This window comes from Sus scrofa, chromosome 11 (assembly GCF_000003025.6).
Source record: "Sus scrofa isolate TJ Tabasco breed Duroc chromosome 11, Sscrofa11.1, whole genome shotgun sequence".
Taxonomy (NCBI): domain Eukaryota; kingdom Metazoa; phylum Chordata; class Mammalia; order Artiodactyla; family Suidae; genus Sus; species Sus scrofa.
The window spans coordinates 1,390,363-1,408,018 of NC_010453.5; the positions used below are offsets into that span (position 1 = coordinate 1,390,363).

The 17,656-nt window shown below is 46.9% G+C and overlaps 1 protein-coding gene across 7 annotated transcripts in view; it reads right to left on the reverse strand.

Annotated features, from left to right (window-relative positions):
- ZDHHC20 (zinc finger DHHC-type containing 20) overlaps window positions 1-15,505 on the reverse strand; it is a 79,222-nt gene extending 63,717 nt beyond the window's left edge. For 2 of the 7 annotated variants that reach the window (XR_002336601.1, XM_021065448.1), the window contains exon 1: window positions 15,249-15,496. Coding sequence is in view for 4 of the 7 variants with exons in the window: in XM_021065448.1 (XP_020921107.1) it covers window positions 15,249-15,366 (118 nt within the window). In the remaining 3 variants the exon portion in view is untranslated. Of the gene's footprint in view, window positions 1-15,248 lie in introns of all 7 variants that reach the window. The other 5 variants (XM_021065450.1, XM_021065449.1, XR_002336599.1 and 2 more) reach the window with 4 other exon arrangements.

The following is a 17,656-nucleotide window of genomic DNA, read 5'->3' on the forward strand; positions in this document are numbered from 1 at the left end:
CAGCACCTTGACCTTGGACTTCCAGCCTACAGAAGTGTGAGAACTAAATTTCTACTACTGACAAGCCACCTAGTCTGCAGTATTCTGTTACAGAAGCCTGAACAGATTAAGACATTCTTGGAGTTCTCGTCATGGCTCAGCAGAAACGAACCTGACTAGCATCCATGAGGACACAGGATCGATCCCTGGCCTTGCTCAGTGGGTTAAGGATCTGGCTTTGCTGTGAGTTGTGCTGTAGGTTGCAGATGCGGCTCAGATCCCGCATTGCTGTGGCTGTAGCATTGGCCTGCGGCTACAGCTCCGATTCAACCCCTAGTGTGGGAACCTCCAAATGCCTCGGGCGTAGCCTTAAAAAGCAAAAAAAAAAAAAAAAAAAGACTCTTGTCCTTAGAACATAATACTGAGGTATTTATAGGTAAAGGGACATTAGGCCTGCAACTTACTCTCAAATATTTCAGAGACAAAAATGACTAAATGATAAAGCAAGCAGCAAACGATAACCTTTAGGGAATCTAGGTGAAGGATACATCAAAGTTCTCTGAATTACATTCCACAGGTCTGAAATTATTTTAAAATAAAAAGTATAAAATGTAGAAAAAATAAGATTGTATCCACTGGCAATTCATTTTGGAGCATCGTGTGAGAACTGGACCTGATTTTATTCCTATCCGAGAATCTGTCCGGTCCTCTCATCTTTTTCTTTATCACTTGAGGTGTTACTTTATTCTAAATTCTATAATGTCTATTTCTGGACATTCTGCTCTGTTCCATTAGCCAATATGTCTGTCCACACATCATGCCATACAGCTGTTTTTATAAAAGACTGTGTTTTAGAGCAGTTGTAGGTTCATAGCAAAACTTAACAAAAATAAAGAGTTCTCATTTACACTCCCTGCTCTCACAGTTTTATTGAGAAGTTTGTAGTTTAAAATCAGGTAGCATTTTGCCCTCTTTATCACTTTTCTCTTTCTTTCAGGAGTCTGGTTGAAATTTTTCTTCATTTTCCCCCTGTGATCTTTGGGATCAACGTGTCTACTGCCATCAAAAAAAAAAAAAAAGGCTTTCCTGGGGAGTTCCCTGGCAGCCCAGTAGTTAAGGACCCAGCCTTGTCACTGTTGTGGCATGTGTCCAACCCTTGGCCTGGGAACTTCTGCATGCCGTGGGCGTGGCCCAAAAAACCTTTATTGGGCCTGGAATTATACATTAACTTGGGGAGAATTTAACTCTGTGTAATGCCAAGTTACTCTACTTATAAATGTGAAACATGAAATATCTTCCCATTTGTTCAAGTCTTTCTTTTTATTTTCATTTTTTTTTTTAAGGCCACAATGGAAGTTCCCAGGCTAGGGGTCGAATCAGGGCTACAGCTGCTGGCCTACACCACAGCCAGAGCGACATGAGATCCGAGCCGCGTCTGTGACCTACACCACAGCTCACAGCAGCGCTGGGTCCTTAACTCCGCAAGCAAGGCCAGGGACCCAATCCGAATCACATGGACACTAGTCGGGTTTGCCACTGCTAAACCACAGCAGGAACTCCAGTTCAAGTCTATTTTCACATTTTTCAGGAATGTTTCCTCCTACACGCCTCCTGGCATATTTCTTCAGTTTATTCTTAATTACTTTATCTTTCTGATGGCATTGGAAATAGAGACTTCTCTACCATTATTAAAAAAATTTTTTTTTGGCTTTTTAGGGCCACACCCACGGCATATAGAGGTTTCTACGCTAGGGATCAAATCAGAACTGTAGCTGCCAGTCTACACCACAGCCACAGCAATGCACAGGATCCGAGCTGCAGCTGTGACCTACACCACACCTCACAGCAACACTGGATCCTCAAACCACTGATCGAGGCCAGGGATCGAACCTGGGTCCTCATGAATACTAGTCACATTCATTAACCACTAAACCACGACAGGAACTCCTACCATATTTTAAATTATTTTTGCTATTAGATACATAAAGTATTCCTTTTTGTTTGCTGTTTTACATCCTGCCATTAAACTCAATTCCTTTTGTTTAGGTGTTCTGCTGTTATGGGTCATCTCGGCTTTGCAACATATACCATCTCATCACTTGCACACAGAAACAGCTTCTCCTCTTCCTTCTTTCTTTCTTCCTGGGGCACTTGCAGCATATGGAAATTCCCAGGCCAGGGATCAAACCTGAACTGCACCTGAGACCCAAACCACAACCGCAACAATGCCAGAGCCTTTAACCCACCACGCTGGCCTGGAGATTGAACCAGCAACATCACAGAGATGAGCCAGATCATGAACCCACTTTGCCACAGCGGGAACTCCTCATTCTTCCTTTTCAATTTCTTTCTTTTTTTTTGCTTTTTAGGGCCACACCCATGGCACATGGAAGTTCCCAGGCTAGGAATTGAGCCGGAGCTACACCACCGCCACAGCAAAATGGGATCTGAGCCATGTCTGCGACCTACACCACAGCTCACAGCAACACCAGATCCCTAGCCCACTGAGTGAAGCCAGGGATCGAACCCACATCCTCATGGATATTAGTTGAGTTCATTTCCACCACGCCACAAAGGGAACTCCCCTTTTAAATTTCTAATGTTTCTAATTATTTTCTCTTGAATGTGGCAACTGATTTTATCAATACAATGTTACAGAGCAATAGTCACAATGATAAGTATCTTACTTTACTGCTGGTTTTTTGTGTGCAGTTTTCTTTGAAAAGTATCCATTCATTTCTATTTTATTCTCTGTCTCATTTTCTTTCCTGAATCAGGAATGAATGTTGGATTTTTCACATACCTCTTTTGGCATCTATAAAAATAATTTTCGTGCTAAATGTATTCATATGGTAAGTTTAGTAACAAAAGTAGAAGGAAGCAATTATCACTCTTCATATCTACTGGTCACACCACTTCCCCCAGAGGCACAGGTCCCTGTACTCCTTGGTCTCTTACCAGCCCGACTACCCTGTCCTCATCACTGCTAATGGAGCTCTGCTCCCAAAGGTCAACAACTGTCTGAGTGTAAAGGATTTAGCTCTTTTTTTTGTAGCGCAGCAGGTTAAGGATCCCGTGTTGTCACTGCAACAACTGGGGTCACTGCTATGGCATGGGTTCCATCCCTGGCCAGGAAACTTCCACACGCCTTGGGCATGGCCAAAAATAAATAAATAAATAAAATAAAAGGATTTAAATAGTTTTTATTTTGTTTTGTCTTTTAGGGACACACCCGAAGCATATGGAGGTTCCTGGCTAGGGACTGAATCAGAGCTGCAGCTGCTGGCCTACACCACAGCTACAGCGACGCCAGATCTGAGCCACATATGCAGCCTACACCTTAGCTCACGGCAACATCAGATCCTTAATCCACTAAGTGAGGCCAGAGATCAAACCTGTGTCCTCATGGATACAAGTTAGATTTGTTTCTGCTGAACCATGATGGGAGCTCTTAAGCAGACGTTTCATGAAAAAAGAAATTCTATGGCAAAAAAAAAAAAAAAATTAAATAAAGTCACATACTTACAGCAGGGCTTCTTAAAACATGTGATATGCAAATGAGCACTGTGATTGTAAAAACAGGGGCCACTGCATAAAGTCCAAATGCATCTGTTGATGTGCATTTATTTATACGTTTTCGAATCCCAGTGTCGAATACGGCACCTGGAAGACTGACACGGAGACGTTTCCAAGGTCGGGAGAGTATCTGCATTTGAAATTGTGAGCATGTGAACACAGGCCAGTTCCCCGAGAGGACGAGGGTGGGAAGCGGCAGCGGCAGCGACACAATCCATTCATTCCCTGTGGATACCCACCGAGCACCAGGACGCAGCCCACGGCGTCTGCTCGCGGTGCTGGCAAACCCACTACTCAGGAGAGAAGCACCAGTAACGGCTTGTCCCGCAGTCCTGAGTGCTCTGAGGACACACAAAGCAGGGTAAGGGGGAAGCAGAAGAGGAAGCTCTTTCAAAGAGAGTTGGGACAGCCTCTCTGCCGGGGAGGCAGCTGAGCAGAAATCCAGACGAAGTGAGAGCCAGGCAGACATGTGGACACGTGGGTGGGAGGAAGGTCTTCCAGGGGAAGGGACCGCAGGTACAGAGGGTCTCGGGTGGGGCCAGGAAGGCCTGACAGAGACAAGCAAGGAGGCCTCGTGGCTGAGGCAGAAGGAGCGCAGGAGAGAGGAGCCAGAGGCAGGGGCGGGCCAGGGCGCTGGGGGACTAGAGGATTTCGCCTCGAGCAGAGGAGGAAACCCCTGCAGCACCCTGCGCAGAGGAGGAAGGATCCTGGCTTGGGCTTTAAAAGACTCACTCCGGCTTTCTGGAGGGTGGGGGGCGGGGGGGCACTGTTAGGGGGGCCAGGGCACAGGTGTATGTGATGTCTGCCACAGCCGGGACCCCCACTGCTTTGTTTTTGGGTTTTTTGGGGTTTTTTTTGCTTTTTAGGGCCACACCTGCGGCAATATGGGCATTCCTAGGCTAAGGGTTGAGTCGGAGGGGCAGCTGCGGGCCTACATCACAGCTACAGCAACCCGGGATCTGAGCCTCATCTGTGACCTACACCACAGCTCACAGCAACACCGGATCCCTGAACCACTGATGGAAACCAGAGACTGAACCCGCATCCTCCCAGACACTATGCCAGGCCCTTAATTCATTAAGCCACAACAGGAACTCCCCGAACTGTTCCTTTTTCTTTTTTAATTTTTTTTGTCTTTTTGCCTTTTCTAGCGCCGCCTCCGTGGCCTATGGAGGTTCCCAGGCTAGTGGTCGAATCAGAGCTGTAGCCACCAGCCTACGCCAGAGCCACAGCAACGTGGGATCCGAGCCGCGTCTGTGACCTACACCCCAGCTCACAACAATGCTGGATCCTTAACCCACTGAGCAAGGCCAGGGATCGAACCCGCAACCTCTTGGTTCCTAGTCGGATTTGTTAGCCACTGAGCCACAACGGGAATTCCCGCTTTTTTTTAATTTATAACGATTTTTACTTTTTCCATTATAGCTGATTTACAGTGTTCTGTCAATTTTCTACTGTACAGCAAGGTGACCCAGTTACACCCACTGTTCCCTTTTTAACACACTAGTGACACACACAGCTAACATGCTGGTGTTCCTCCCTTCCGGTGCTGACGATACCCTTTCCACCAAGTCATTTAAAAGCTTCCCTGAAGACTTCACAGTAAGTTCCCGCTGTGGCACAACAGAAGCAAACCCAACCAGTATCAGTGAGGACACAGGTTCCATCCCTGGCCTCGCTTAGTGGGTTAAGGGTCCGGTGTTGCCGTGAGCTGTGGTGTAGGTCACAGACTCGGCTTAGATCCGAGTTGCTGTGGCTGTGGCGTAGGCTGGCAGCTGTAGCTCCGATTCGACTCCTAGCCTGGGAACCTCCCTATGTCGTGGGTGCGGCCCTAAAAAGAGAGAGGAAAAAAAGTTCATGTTTGTTCAGTTAGTATATTAATAAAAATTACTCCTCCTATGATTCCAAGTAGGTGGGCCCAAATTCACATTAGGTAGTATAACGAAGCACTAGGAAGAGGGAAAGCCCAGAGAGAAATGTTTTAAAAACAGTTTAAAAAAAATCCTATCATCAAGACTGAGAGAGCTCTGTCTAGAGAATCTCTTCTCCATAAACCCTTCGCCGCCACTATTTGTGACTACCTCCGTTACTGAAGTGCAGGTGGCTTCTGCTCAGGAGGATGTTTCAGCACTGCCTAAGTCCAGCTGACAGGCCTCCGGGACAGGATCAGGCAGTAATCGTCTTAGAGTCCCACGTGATGAGGTGTGGATGGCTCCCCGCCTTAGATAACAGCTCAATGGCACGCAGGCTCCCAACACTACCAGCAGTAAAGCAGGAACCCATGTCTGTGATGTCTTCAAATGCAGCCGATTTTTTTAAAAAGTGTAAGACTGTGCTCCTTCACTCACTGAAGGCGGTGTGTGGGGGTGGGGGTGGGGGAATACAACTCTAAGAATTTAAAAAAAAAGGAGTTCCTGCGGTGCGCAGCAGAAGCGAATCTGACTAGGAACCATGAGGTTGCGGGTTCGATCCCAGGCCTCGTGCAGTGGGTTAAGGATGCCATGAGCTGTCGTGGAGGTCACAGACGCAGCTTAGATTCTGCGTTGCTGTGGCTGTGGTGTAGGCTGGCAGCTGTAGCTCTGACTTGACCCGTAGCCTGGGAACCTCCATATGCCAGAAGTGCAGCCCTAAAAAGACAAAAAAAAAAAAAAAAAAAAAAAAAAAAAAACCCTCCTTGCCAAAGGCAGGAAAAAGTATGCCAGTGGCTGTTTACACCTTCTCCCCACGCCCACATCTGAACCCCATCTGACTTTAAGACAGCTATTACCCCACTGACAGCAGAGGAACACACTCAGAGGCACCAAGTCAGTTACCAAGATCATTCACCAAGTAAAAGGTTCGGCAAGGAGGCCAGTGTGGCAGCCGTGGAACAGCTCAGAGGAAGATGGAAAGGAAGTTACATCATGCTGAGGACCACAGGGGCCTGCTCCACAGGACAGGAAGCCAGCCGACGTTTCCCGAACACCGGTGACAAACTTGCTATTCATTTTAAAGGCACCATCCCGGCTCTTCATGGCAGACAAGGTAAGGGTGAGAAGACAGGGTGGCGTGAGGAGGGAGAGACAAGACATAAGGTACTGCAGTGACACAGGTGACCACGGAGCGTAACAAACCATCCCAAACCCAGTGACTTTAAAAGCCACCGTCTTTAATTTCTATGACTATGTGGGCCAGCAGATCCGGCTACGATCCACCGGGCTGGTTTCCTATGAGCTGCAGTCCACAGGCAGCTCGACTGGGGCAGGAGAGTCTCGGATGGGCTCATCCACCGCAGAGGCTTTGGTGCTTAGCTCATCCTGGCTGGGCCTCTCTCCACGTGGCCTAGCCTGGACTCCCGTGCGTGGCGACAGAGGGTTCCACAGGAGCCAAGGGGGGAGACAGCTGCTGTCTTGACGTCTAGCCTCCAGATCTCGAGCACACAGCACTCTCACCAAGCTCACGGGTCAAAACAAGCACAAGGCCAACCCAGAGTCAGTGGGGGGTAAACTGACTCCACCTCTCGGAAGGAAGTGCCAATAGCTGTGGGCTGTTTCTCAATTTACGGCACAAGGCGGACAGTGGCGGCTGGAATGACTACACTGCAGTGGTGGTGGGGGGGAGTTTGGTACACTTGACGCCAGGATTTGCTGATGAACGGGATGTATGTAGAATGACTCTTCAACCAGGGACCTGAACGGATGAGACTGTCACTACCTGAGCTGGTGAGGCCGAATACGAACGCAGGGCGTCAGTGGAGGAGCAGGGGCTCGATGCAGTCCTTGACGCGGCCACCGATGAACATGTGTGGCTTAAGGGCTCCAGGGAGTAACATCCCCACAGGCCTTGCTGACTGCAGGGAGTGGACCTCGCCCAGATGGACATTCATCCCTAATCCCCTGTGACTCAGTTTAGGGGAGGAAAAGGTCAAAGAAACTCGGAGACTTACGGGACAGCTCCACCCCTCGGACCCTGCTGGACAAGGACTGATGTGGGAACTGAGCAAGGCCAATGGGACAAGACCACGTCCCTCTGGAGCCCACGTTGATACCCACCCCCCGACTTTAAGGAATAAAAACCCCGACAGGACAACAGAGAAAGGGGGCTCTTCTCCCCTCTCCCAGCAAGCCTGGGAGCCATCTGCTTTCCTTTAGTAAAGACTTTGCTTGCCTGCTGCCTGTGGGTTCGCGGAGTTCATTCTTCAACCACCGTGAACAAGAACCCGGATTCCGGGACCATCTTTGCAGCATCACGAGGACAGAAGGTGCAAGACCAGGAGAGGAAAAAAACTCAAAAGAGTACGGTTTGTGACCTGCTAAGTCTGAACCCCAGTAAGACCTCTGGGCAGGTGTCAAGTGGACAGTGAGCAGAGGCGGGAGCGGAGCGCACCCGCCGAGTCTCGTTTGCGCAAAGGGGAAGGGACCAGGCAGGAGGAAGGTTTATCTGCGTGACTAGGTCAAAAGGCTGTGCTTCCAAACGGCCTGACCTGTGGTTGCCCAACACCTCTTCCACATTTCTCGTCCTGCAAGAAAGCAGTAAAGGCCCAAAGAAGGTCCAATTTATATGGAAGAAAACACACAGGCTCTTTTTGTTCATGTGGTTTTGGTTTTTTCTGGATATGACCAAAGAGTTCTCGCAGACAGACCTATTTGCTTTCTGGTATCAACAGATAATGACACAAGAACCGATTACATCGCTATTAGTCATAAGGGGAAAAAACCTGTTCTCCCAAAAAGGAAAAGAAAGAGGCCAGGGAGTTCCCTTGCAGCCTAGCAGTTAAGGATTCAGTGTGGTCACTGCTGTGGCCACTGGCCCAGGAACTGCACAAGCCATGGGTGAAGAAAGAGAGAGGGTGGGAGCAAGAAAGAAAGAAGCAAGGGAGGGAGGGAAGGAGAGAGGAAGGAAGGAGGGAAGAAGGAGGGAAGGGAAGTAAGGCAGGATAATTGCAGAAAGCAAACAATGAAGTCTGCACAAGCCTACAGCTTTCAAAATGCAAGTTATAGAGAAAATGACTACACCTGAGCTTTAAAAACAGATATGAAATAACAAAATCAAAAGATTTTTAAGAAATAATTCGTCTTAACTTCTAAAATTACATCAACTATTGGGGATGAGATTTAAGGAGCCAGATTTTTTATTCTGCATTATTTAAAAGCATAATTATTTCAGAAGTTCCCATCGTGGATAAGTGGAAACGAAATCTGACTAGCATCCATGACGATGCAGGTTTGATCCCTGGCCTCGCTCAGTGGGTTAAGGATCTGGCGTTGCCCTGAGCTGGGGTATAGGTCACAGACATGGCTTGGATCTGGCGCTGCTGTGGCTGTGGTGTAGGCTGGCAGCTACAGCTCTGATTTGACCCCAGCCTGGGAATCTCCATATGCCACAGGTGCAGCCCTAAAAAGACAAAAAAAAAAAAAAAAAAAAAGAATCTCTATCCAAAATAAAGACTGCAGAACCAATATTCAATATCATGCAGCCTTTAACTCCAGAGAAAATTGAAACATATGTTGGTAGTTATAATTTAATGGTTACTACGAATGTTCAACATACTCAAACATGATTCAAGTGAGTTTACAGGAGTATGATTCTATTCAATTCAACATATATTTACTGAAACTAGTACTAATTAGTTTCTACCAGTAACTAGATTCTCTGGTAGATACAAAAATGAATCCAATCATACTATAAACCTAAAGAGCAGAATTTTTAAAATTTTTAAAATACTTATAATAAAGTATAATGTTTATTTATATCCTGATTCGATGCACAGGTGATTTACGGAGGCTTTCTAGAAACAGAATCTTAAATAAAACTGCATTTTAGAAACAGAAAAATACATACTAAGAGGTGAAGTAGGGAATAAGGGGAGAATGCCTGACACATGCTACAGTACAGATGAACCTCAAAAACATGCGAAAGACACCAGACACAGAAGACTGTTTACTATAAGCCTTCATTCTTATGAGATGTCCAGAAAAGGCACACAGAACGCAGCCTGGTGGTTGCCTGGGAACGGGGTGGGGACAGGAATTAACCACACACGGGTACAAGGGATCTGACTGGGGTGATAAAAAGTGTTCTAAAAATGGACAGTCATAACGACTGCATAATTTGTAAGTTTACAAAAATCACTGCAGTATACATCACAAAGAATAAATTTTATGGTATGTAAATAATACCTTGGTAATTTTGCCTTAAAAATTTTTTTTTTTTTTTTTTTTTTTTTGCTTTTTAGGGCTGCATCCGCAGCATATGGAAGTTCCCAGGCTAGGGGCTGAATGAGAGCGCAGCTGCCGGCCTCTACCACAGCCAGAGCAACATCAGATCTGAGCTGCGTCTGCGACCTACCACAGCTACCTACCACCTATCACAGCTTGCAGCAATGCCAGATCCATAACCCACTGAGTGGGCCCAGGGACTGAACCCACATCCTCAAGGACACTAGTCAGATTCCTAACTTGCTGAGCCACAATGGGAACTCTCTAAAGTTGCTTTAGAAAAAAAAAAAGGCAAAGTAAAAACTTTTAGACATGCTAAAGCTGGATTCATTACCGACTGACTTGCATTAAAATAAATGTTAAAATGAAGCCTCAGGAAGAAGAAACTGATACCAGATGGAAATAGAGATTGATGAAAAAGAATGACATATACCAGAAGTGATAACTACACAGGTAAATACATAAATATTTGTTTACTTATGACTTGAATATTAAAAAAACTGTTTCCACAAAGTAACACCAATGTAATTTGAGCTTTATAACATAAAATGCATGACAACAATAACAAGGAGGGAAGAAACTGAATGATGTTTTTGTAGGGAACTATATGTGAACTATGCTAAGTTATGATAAATATGTATGCTATAAACCTTAAAGCAACCACTAAAACAATGAGTCGCAACTAATAAGCCAACAAAGGAGAGAAAACAGAATCATCCAAAAGCAAATGTTGGAGTTCCCGTTGTCGCTCTGTGGAAACGAATCTGACTAGCATCACAGGTCAGCAGCTACAGCTCCAATTCGACCCCTTGCCTGAGAACCTTTAAAGACCAAAAAAAAAAAAAAAGGAAATGTTAAGACTACGCATCAACAATCACATTAAATGCAAATGGTCAAAACATGCCAAATAAAAGGCAGAGACTGTAAAGCAGACACAGCTGGGATCCTGCACTGCTGTGGCTGTGGTGTAGGCCGGTGGCCACAGCTCCGATTCGACCCCTAGCCTGGGAACCTAGAAGCACAGCACTAAAAAGACAAAAAAGAAAAAAGAAAAAGAGAATTGCTGAGAGTAAATTTTAAAAGTTCACATCACAAGCAAAAAAAACTGTAACTATGTGTGGTAACGGATGTTAACTAATTTTCTTGTGGCAATCATTTTGCAATATATACATATACTGAATCATTATGCTGTATACCTGAAATGAGTATATGTCAATTATATCTCAATTTAAAAAAAGAAAAGAAAAGAAAAGGTATCTTTAGACTGGATTAAAAAAACAAGACCCAACTATCTGCTGCTTACAAGAAAAGCATTTTAAATATAAAGGTTAAAGTAAACAAGTTAAAGGACACGCTGTGCTAATCTAATCAAAAGAAAGAAAGACCAGTGGACATGGGACTTTCCTTGCGGCACAGTGGGTTAAGGATCCAGGGTTGCCACTTCAGCGCTTGGGCTACCACGGTGGCACAGGTTCAACCCCTAGCCCGGGAACTTCCACATGCTGCAGATGAGGCCAAAAAAAAAAAAAGAAAGAAAGAAAGGTTAGTGGTCATGTTAACATCTGCCAAAGTAGATTTAGATTTCAAAGCAAATACCAATACCAAGGTTAGGCAGGTAACTCTGTAAGAAAAAAGGGCCCATTCCTGAAGAGGACACAACAATCCTAAACATCTTATGTCCCTAATTACAGAGCTGGGAAGCATACGACACAGAAACGGAGAGAGCAATAGGAGCTACAGACAAATGCGCAACTACTGTTAGACACCTCTCAGTAATGAACTACCAGGACAAACAGGAAATCAGCAAGAACACAGACTCCATCAACACTATCAAGCAACCCGCCGGAACTGACATTTATGGAGCATTATGACGTAACAGAATACCCTACAACAAACACCAAAACACACTGCTGCAAACAGAATACACTTTCTCAAACGCACATGGGATAGTCCCAAGAGAGGCCACTTTCGGGGCCATAAAACAAGCCTGACTACATTTTAAAGGACGAGTCAGACAAAGCGTGTTCTGGGACCACATGGAAGCCAGTAGCAAAAGGAGATCTAAAAACACCCCCAAGTGACTGCAAACTAAACAGCATACTTAGAAAATAACCCATGGGTCACAGATGAAACGAAGAACAAAATTAGAAAATAACTTGAACTGAATGAAAACACCTCATATCAAAATTCACGGGATGTGAACAAAGTGGTGTTTAGGGGTAAAAACAGGAGCAAACACCTAAGAAAGAAAACACCACATCAGTTACTTTCATTTCCACCTTAAAGAACCAGAAAAAGAGCAAGTTAAACCCAAAGTAAAAGGGACAAAATATCAGACAAGAAATCAGTGAAATAGAAAACAGAAAAAGAGAAAAAGTAAGTGAAATAAAAAACTGGTTCTTTTGAAATCAATAAAACATATAGGAATCAAATGTGTCAGGACTGTGTTCAGTGCTGATGTTTAAGTTATTTACCTTGTCTCTAAATACGAATAAATGATGCAGGAGACACAGGAATGATTAGATATACACACTCGCGGGTTACAGTTCTACCCTACAAACTCTCTCCGAAAAAAAGCTAAAAGACATATATCAGTCACGGGACAAGCCGCAGAGCTCTTCCAAGTATTAGTTTCCTCAGAAGTAAAATCAAAGAATTGCATTAGATCTTCTCTAAAGCTCCTTCAAGCTCTCAGAGCCTCTAAACACCAAATAAGAGGGACACATCTGCTACCTACAGCTCCAAACGACCTGGTAAATAGATGCCTGGGAACCTGCACTGGCACGCGCCCTCGAAACAACCAGCCCGACCAAAGAGGAAAAGGTGGGCAATCCACCCACAACTAAACGCATACGTTTAAATACCAATTCTGAGGGGAAATGGAAGAATTTCAGTTTAATGTAAAATCAAGGAGTAATATTACTAATTACTCAGTTGTTAACTTCTGTGCTTATCACCCCATTTTATTTTATTCTTTATTTTTATGGCTGCACCCAAGGCACACAGAAGTTCCTGGGCCAGGGATCGAATGCCAGCCACAGCTGCAGCAATACCACATCCTTTCACCCACTGCACCAGGCTGGGTGTTGATCAAACCCATGCCTTCACAGTGACCCAAGCTGCCGCTGTCTGATTCTCTCCCCCTCCCCCCCTTTTTTCGGTCTTTTTGCCATTTCTTTTTAGAGCCACATCGATGGCATACGGAGGTTCCCAGGCTAGGGGTCCAATCGAGAGCTGTAGCCGCCGGCCTACACCAGAGCCACAGCAATTCGAGATCTGAGCCGCGTCTGCGACCTACACCACACTTCACGGCAACACCAGATCCTTAACCCACTGAGCAAGGCCAGGGATCAAACCCGAAACCTCATGGTTTCTAGTCGGATTCGTTAACAACTGAGCCACCAAGGCAACTCTGAACTTTGGTCTTTTTAGGGCCACAAACGCAGCACATGGAAGTTACCACGTTAGGGGTCAAATCAGAGTTGTAACTGCCAGTCTACACCACAGCCACAACAACATCAGATCCAAGCCTCGTCCTCTACCTACACCACAGCTCACAGCAACGCCGGATCCTTAACCCACTGAGTGAGGCCAGGGATCAAACCTGCAATCTCATGGATACTAGTCAAGATTCGTTTCCACTGAGCCATGACGGGAACTCCCAAGACAGCTGTTTTAGATGAAATTACTTCTCAATTTTGTCTTCAATATTACTCCTACCAGTAATAGGTAAGTGCTGATTATATGCATTTCTGCACACATGCTTGTATGGAATTAAATAACTGAGAAGTCATAGATGCTGGGATGGATAAAGGGCCTCTCATAAACAATTTATTTTTTCAAATGTTCTATGGTGGGCCATGAATTTTTGCAGTGTGAGATATGTAGGAGCCTTCGTCTGTTACCTTTCAGGAGAATATTACCTTGCATAAATAGTTACTTTATACAAACAGTGATCTAGTTTGATAAACACAAGAAACTAAGAAAATTCTATAAAAACGATTGAAGCAGCACTTTAAGTAAAAATTCACACCTCACTCATTTAAAGCCCCTATAAAGTTATATACATTGATATATCTCAGTAGGAAGGTCTGTGCTTATGAAAACACAAATTACACGTAGTTTAAAGAATAGTTTTAATACGAGTGAATGAGCTTTTATGCCCCAATATACAGTCCAGTGACACTGCAGACCTTCCAATTTGACCTGAGTCTGAGAATTTACAAACAGTAGATGAAGGCTCCGTGTACGATCCTTCACCACTGTGTTTTTAAAATTCTGACAAGCACTGGGCCTTAACTGCTGCAGACTGTTTTGACTTAATGAAATCCTGGGGTGTGATCTCTAAAGGCTGGGCCTGAAGCCTAACTAACCTCCCAAGAGCTTAGCCACGCCCCCCCCACTAAGGACCAAACAATGAGTTGCGCCGACCCTCCTGCCTCAGTAACAGGTAAACGCAGGGTGGAAAGACGTGAGTCACGTTCCGTAGCCACTCAACAACCGTGTGACCTAGTCACACTCATTTCCTACATCTGCTCAGAGACGTGAGAAAGACAGATGCTCCCTCCATCCCCACCAGCGCATTCACGTTCCTTTCCCATCCGATTCGATGTCTCCTTTTGATACTTCTGACGACCATCTATAGGTTAAACGTGCGACTTCAACCTACGTGCACCCTGCAGTGTTCCTGCAGAGGCTTTGCTTCGAAACCATTAAGGACTTGGGAGAGGGAGGGTACAATAACCGGACAGAATTAAATAGGACTGGCACAACTGGGAATAAATGCTCTCACTTCAGAGTAAATAAGTATCATCACAAGCTGAGGACCTTCCTCTGAGCATCTCTGGAAGCAGCTGTAAGAAACTAAGAAACACCTAAGTCTAGCCAGCTTCAACTGATTCAAACATTCCTGACACATGTTTTGGTATCAAAACGGAGGAAAGTAAACAATCTTCAACAGACTACCGCCCCATCTTGACTTGAAAACGTGTTCCGCAACTAACTTCTTCTGGCAGGGACAGCTTTCTTCGAAATTAAATGTTCCATAGGTTCGAAACAATGTTCTTAAAATTTTTCGTCTGAAAACGTCCCCTCAAACCTGAGCAGAGCATTCCCTTCCACGTGGAGCGCCCGCCGGGGGCTGCGCCAACGCGGGCCCGGGACGGGGGTCCCCGCGCGGCGCTTCCGCGTAGGCGCGTCCTCCGCCCCGACGGCGCGCGTCTCCCCAAGCGTCCCCTCCCTCCAGAGAACTGCCCTCGGTGTCGCCCACACTGGTCCCCGCGGGGTCCCGGGACCCGATGGGCTTCCAGGAAGGAGGCGCGGAGGAGCCGCGGCTGCCGCCGCTCAGGCCCGCCGCCTCCCGGAACAAACGGGTCGCAAGCGGCTGCGCCCGGCTCGGGCGGACACGGCCCGGCGGACGCTGAGAGCGCCCTGCCCACCGCGCGCGCCTGCGGGGCCGACGCCCGGGGCGACTCCGGGGCCCCGCCGGGTACTCACACACGCAGAGCTCCACCACGTACGCGTAGTAGGACCACACGACCACGAAGGTGATGAAGAGCACCGGCACCCAGCCCACGCTGCGCTGGCAGCAGCGCCACAGCGTACAGGGCGCCATGTTCCGCCGGCGGCCGCGGCACCCAGCGGCCCGGGGTGGCGGGGCGCGCCAAGCCCCCGGCGGCGGCGGCGGCTGTGGCGGCGGCGACTTGGACGCTCCCGGAGGCTCGGCGCCCTGCTCGGCGCCCCGCCCCCGTCCCCGCCGCGACCCCTCCCCTCGCCGCGTCGCGCCCGGCCCCGCCCCAGTCCCGCAGTGCGTCTGCGCCGCGGCCTGGAGGCGGGGCCGCGCGGGCGGGAGTCCGCAGCGGAAGAGGCGGGGCAGAGGACGGCGGAAGTGGGCGGAGGGGGCGCGCAGGCGTGGTGCGCACCGCCTCCTGGCGGCCCGCGGGGTCCGGCGAGGCCCGGGTGAACAGAGGTTCAGGCTTGGAGGCTCCCGGCGGGGACCCGCGAGCCGCGCGGGCTGCAAACCCTGGGATTTGCACGTACCTCTCCGATTAGGACTCCCGCGCTTTGAAATCGTTTGCTCGCGATTCGGGCGGAACCCCTCCGTTTTCGAAGATGGAAGCCTTTAGCCAATGTGATGTGAAACCCACATTTGGGATTGAATTGCGATGGGGCAACAACCCTCTCCCTAACCACCCCCCCCAAGACGGCTGAAATTTCCAGAATTCGTTTAAACTAGAAAATCATTTATAAATAATGCCTGGAATCATGGAGGAACCTACAAGTATCCTTTCCGGATTCCAGAAGCGACAGATTGCCTGCACACATTGCGTCCGTGACCGCATCTGGAACGGGCCTTATCTCGGCTGAAGTGTTGGTGTTGGTGTCCCAGGAAGGGGAGGCATTTACCCTACCTGCGGAGTGGACATTCTCCGCCTCTGGATAATGCTTTCATGTTAAAGCATGCAAACCACAGTGGACAACATGTATGACAGGCCATAAAACAGGCTGCTCCAGTGCCAAATCATGTGTTAACTGGCCAAATCATGAGTAAGCCCAAATGCTTCCCCACTGCAGTATGAGAACCTTTCTTCCTTCAGGATGGTGGCTTTTAACAGAGACTGGAGACCATGGGGCAGGTCTCCACCCTGGTACTGGAGCAATGCTGGCAGCCTGAGGCCTCGAGCTGCATAATCCCCATTTTTACTGCCAGCCAGGAACTTCAAAATGCCCTTTTAAAAGTTCTGGTTGTCAGCTGAGAGCCAGGGGAGAAAAAAGGCCACTAGAGGTAGGTGGGAAGACTTCAGGCGAGGTTTCCATTTCCGGAAGTCATGTAGCTGTGAATATGGAAAGAACGAAGAAGGAAAAAACCCACAAACTCACAAATTTAGAATTAAACCACAATTCCAAAACACAGTGGAATCTAATACTGAGAAAGGATGCCAATAAAAACAATAAGGACTTGAATTCACTGAAATTAATTTTATGAAGCAATCTCACAAAAACGTAAAAACAATATATGGCAGGAGTTCCCATTGTGGCTCAGTGGAAAAGAATCCTACTAGGAACCATGAGGTTGCGGGTTGGATCCCTGGCCTTGATCAGTGGGTTAAGGATCCAGGTGTTGCCCTGAGCTGTGGTGTAGGTCACAGACACGGCTTGGATCTCACCTTGCTGTGGCTGTGGTGTAGGCCGGCAGCTGTATCTCCGATTCAACCCCTAGCCTGGGAACCTCCATATGCTGCTGTTCCAGCCTCCCCCCCCAAAAAAACCCCAAAATTAAGAACAGTATATGGCATACACAAAGAGGTAAATGAAGAAAATAATTTCCATCTAAAAGGAACAAAAATTTTGAAACAAAAAAATAGACAAAAATGGGGAAAAGAACAGGTGGATTTTTTTTTAAAAAAAGAACCACTTCAGAGTTCCTGTCGTGACTCAGTGGTTAACGAATCTGCCTAGCATCCATGAGGACACAGGTTCAATCCCTGGCCTTGCTCAGGGGGTTAAGGATCTGGCATTACCGTGAGCTGTGGTGTAGGTCACAGGAGTGGCTCAGAGCCTGCGTGGCTGTGGCTGTGGTTGTGGGCAGCAGCTACAGCTCCATCACCATTAGCCTGGGAACCTCCATATGCCATCGGTGCAGCCCTAAACAGAAAAGAAAAAAAAAAAACATTTAGAAATCCTCGGAATATTAAAATATTGTCAAAAACTCAATAGACAAATTCTAATCTGGACATTGGAAAAAAGGAACATAGTGAGTTGAAATACAGTGCTGAGTAATTCACCCAGGATACAAAGAATATTTTTCTAATATAAAAAGCATGGAGATATATTGGCAGACCTCAATATACATCTGTCATAAGTGCGTTCCAGAAAAGAATAAATGTCAAAAAAAAGGGTTTTTT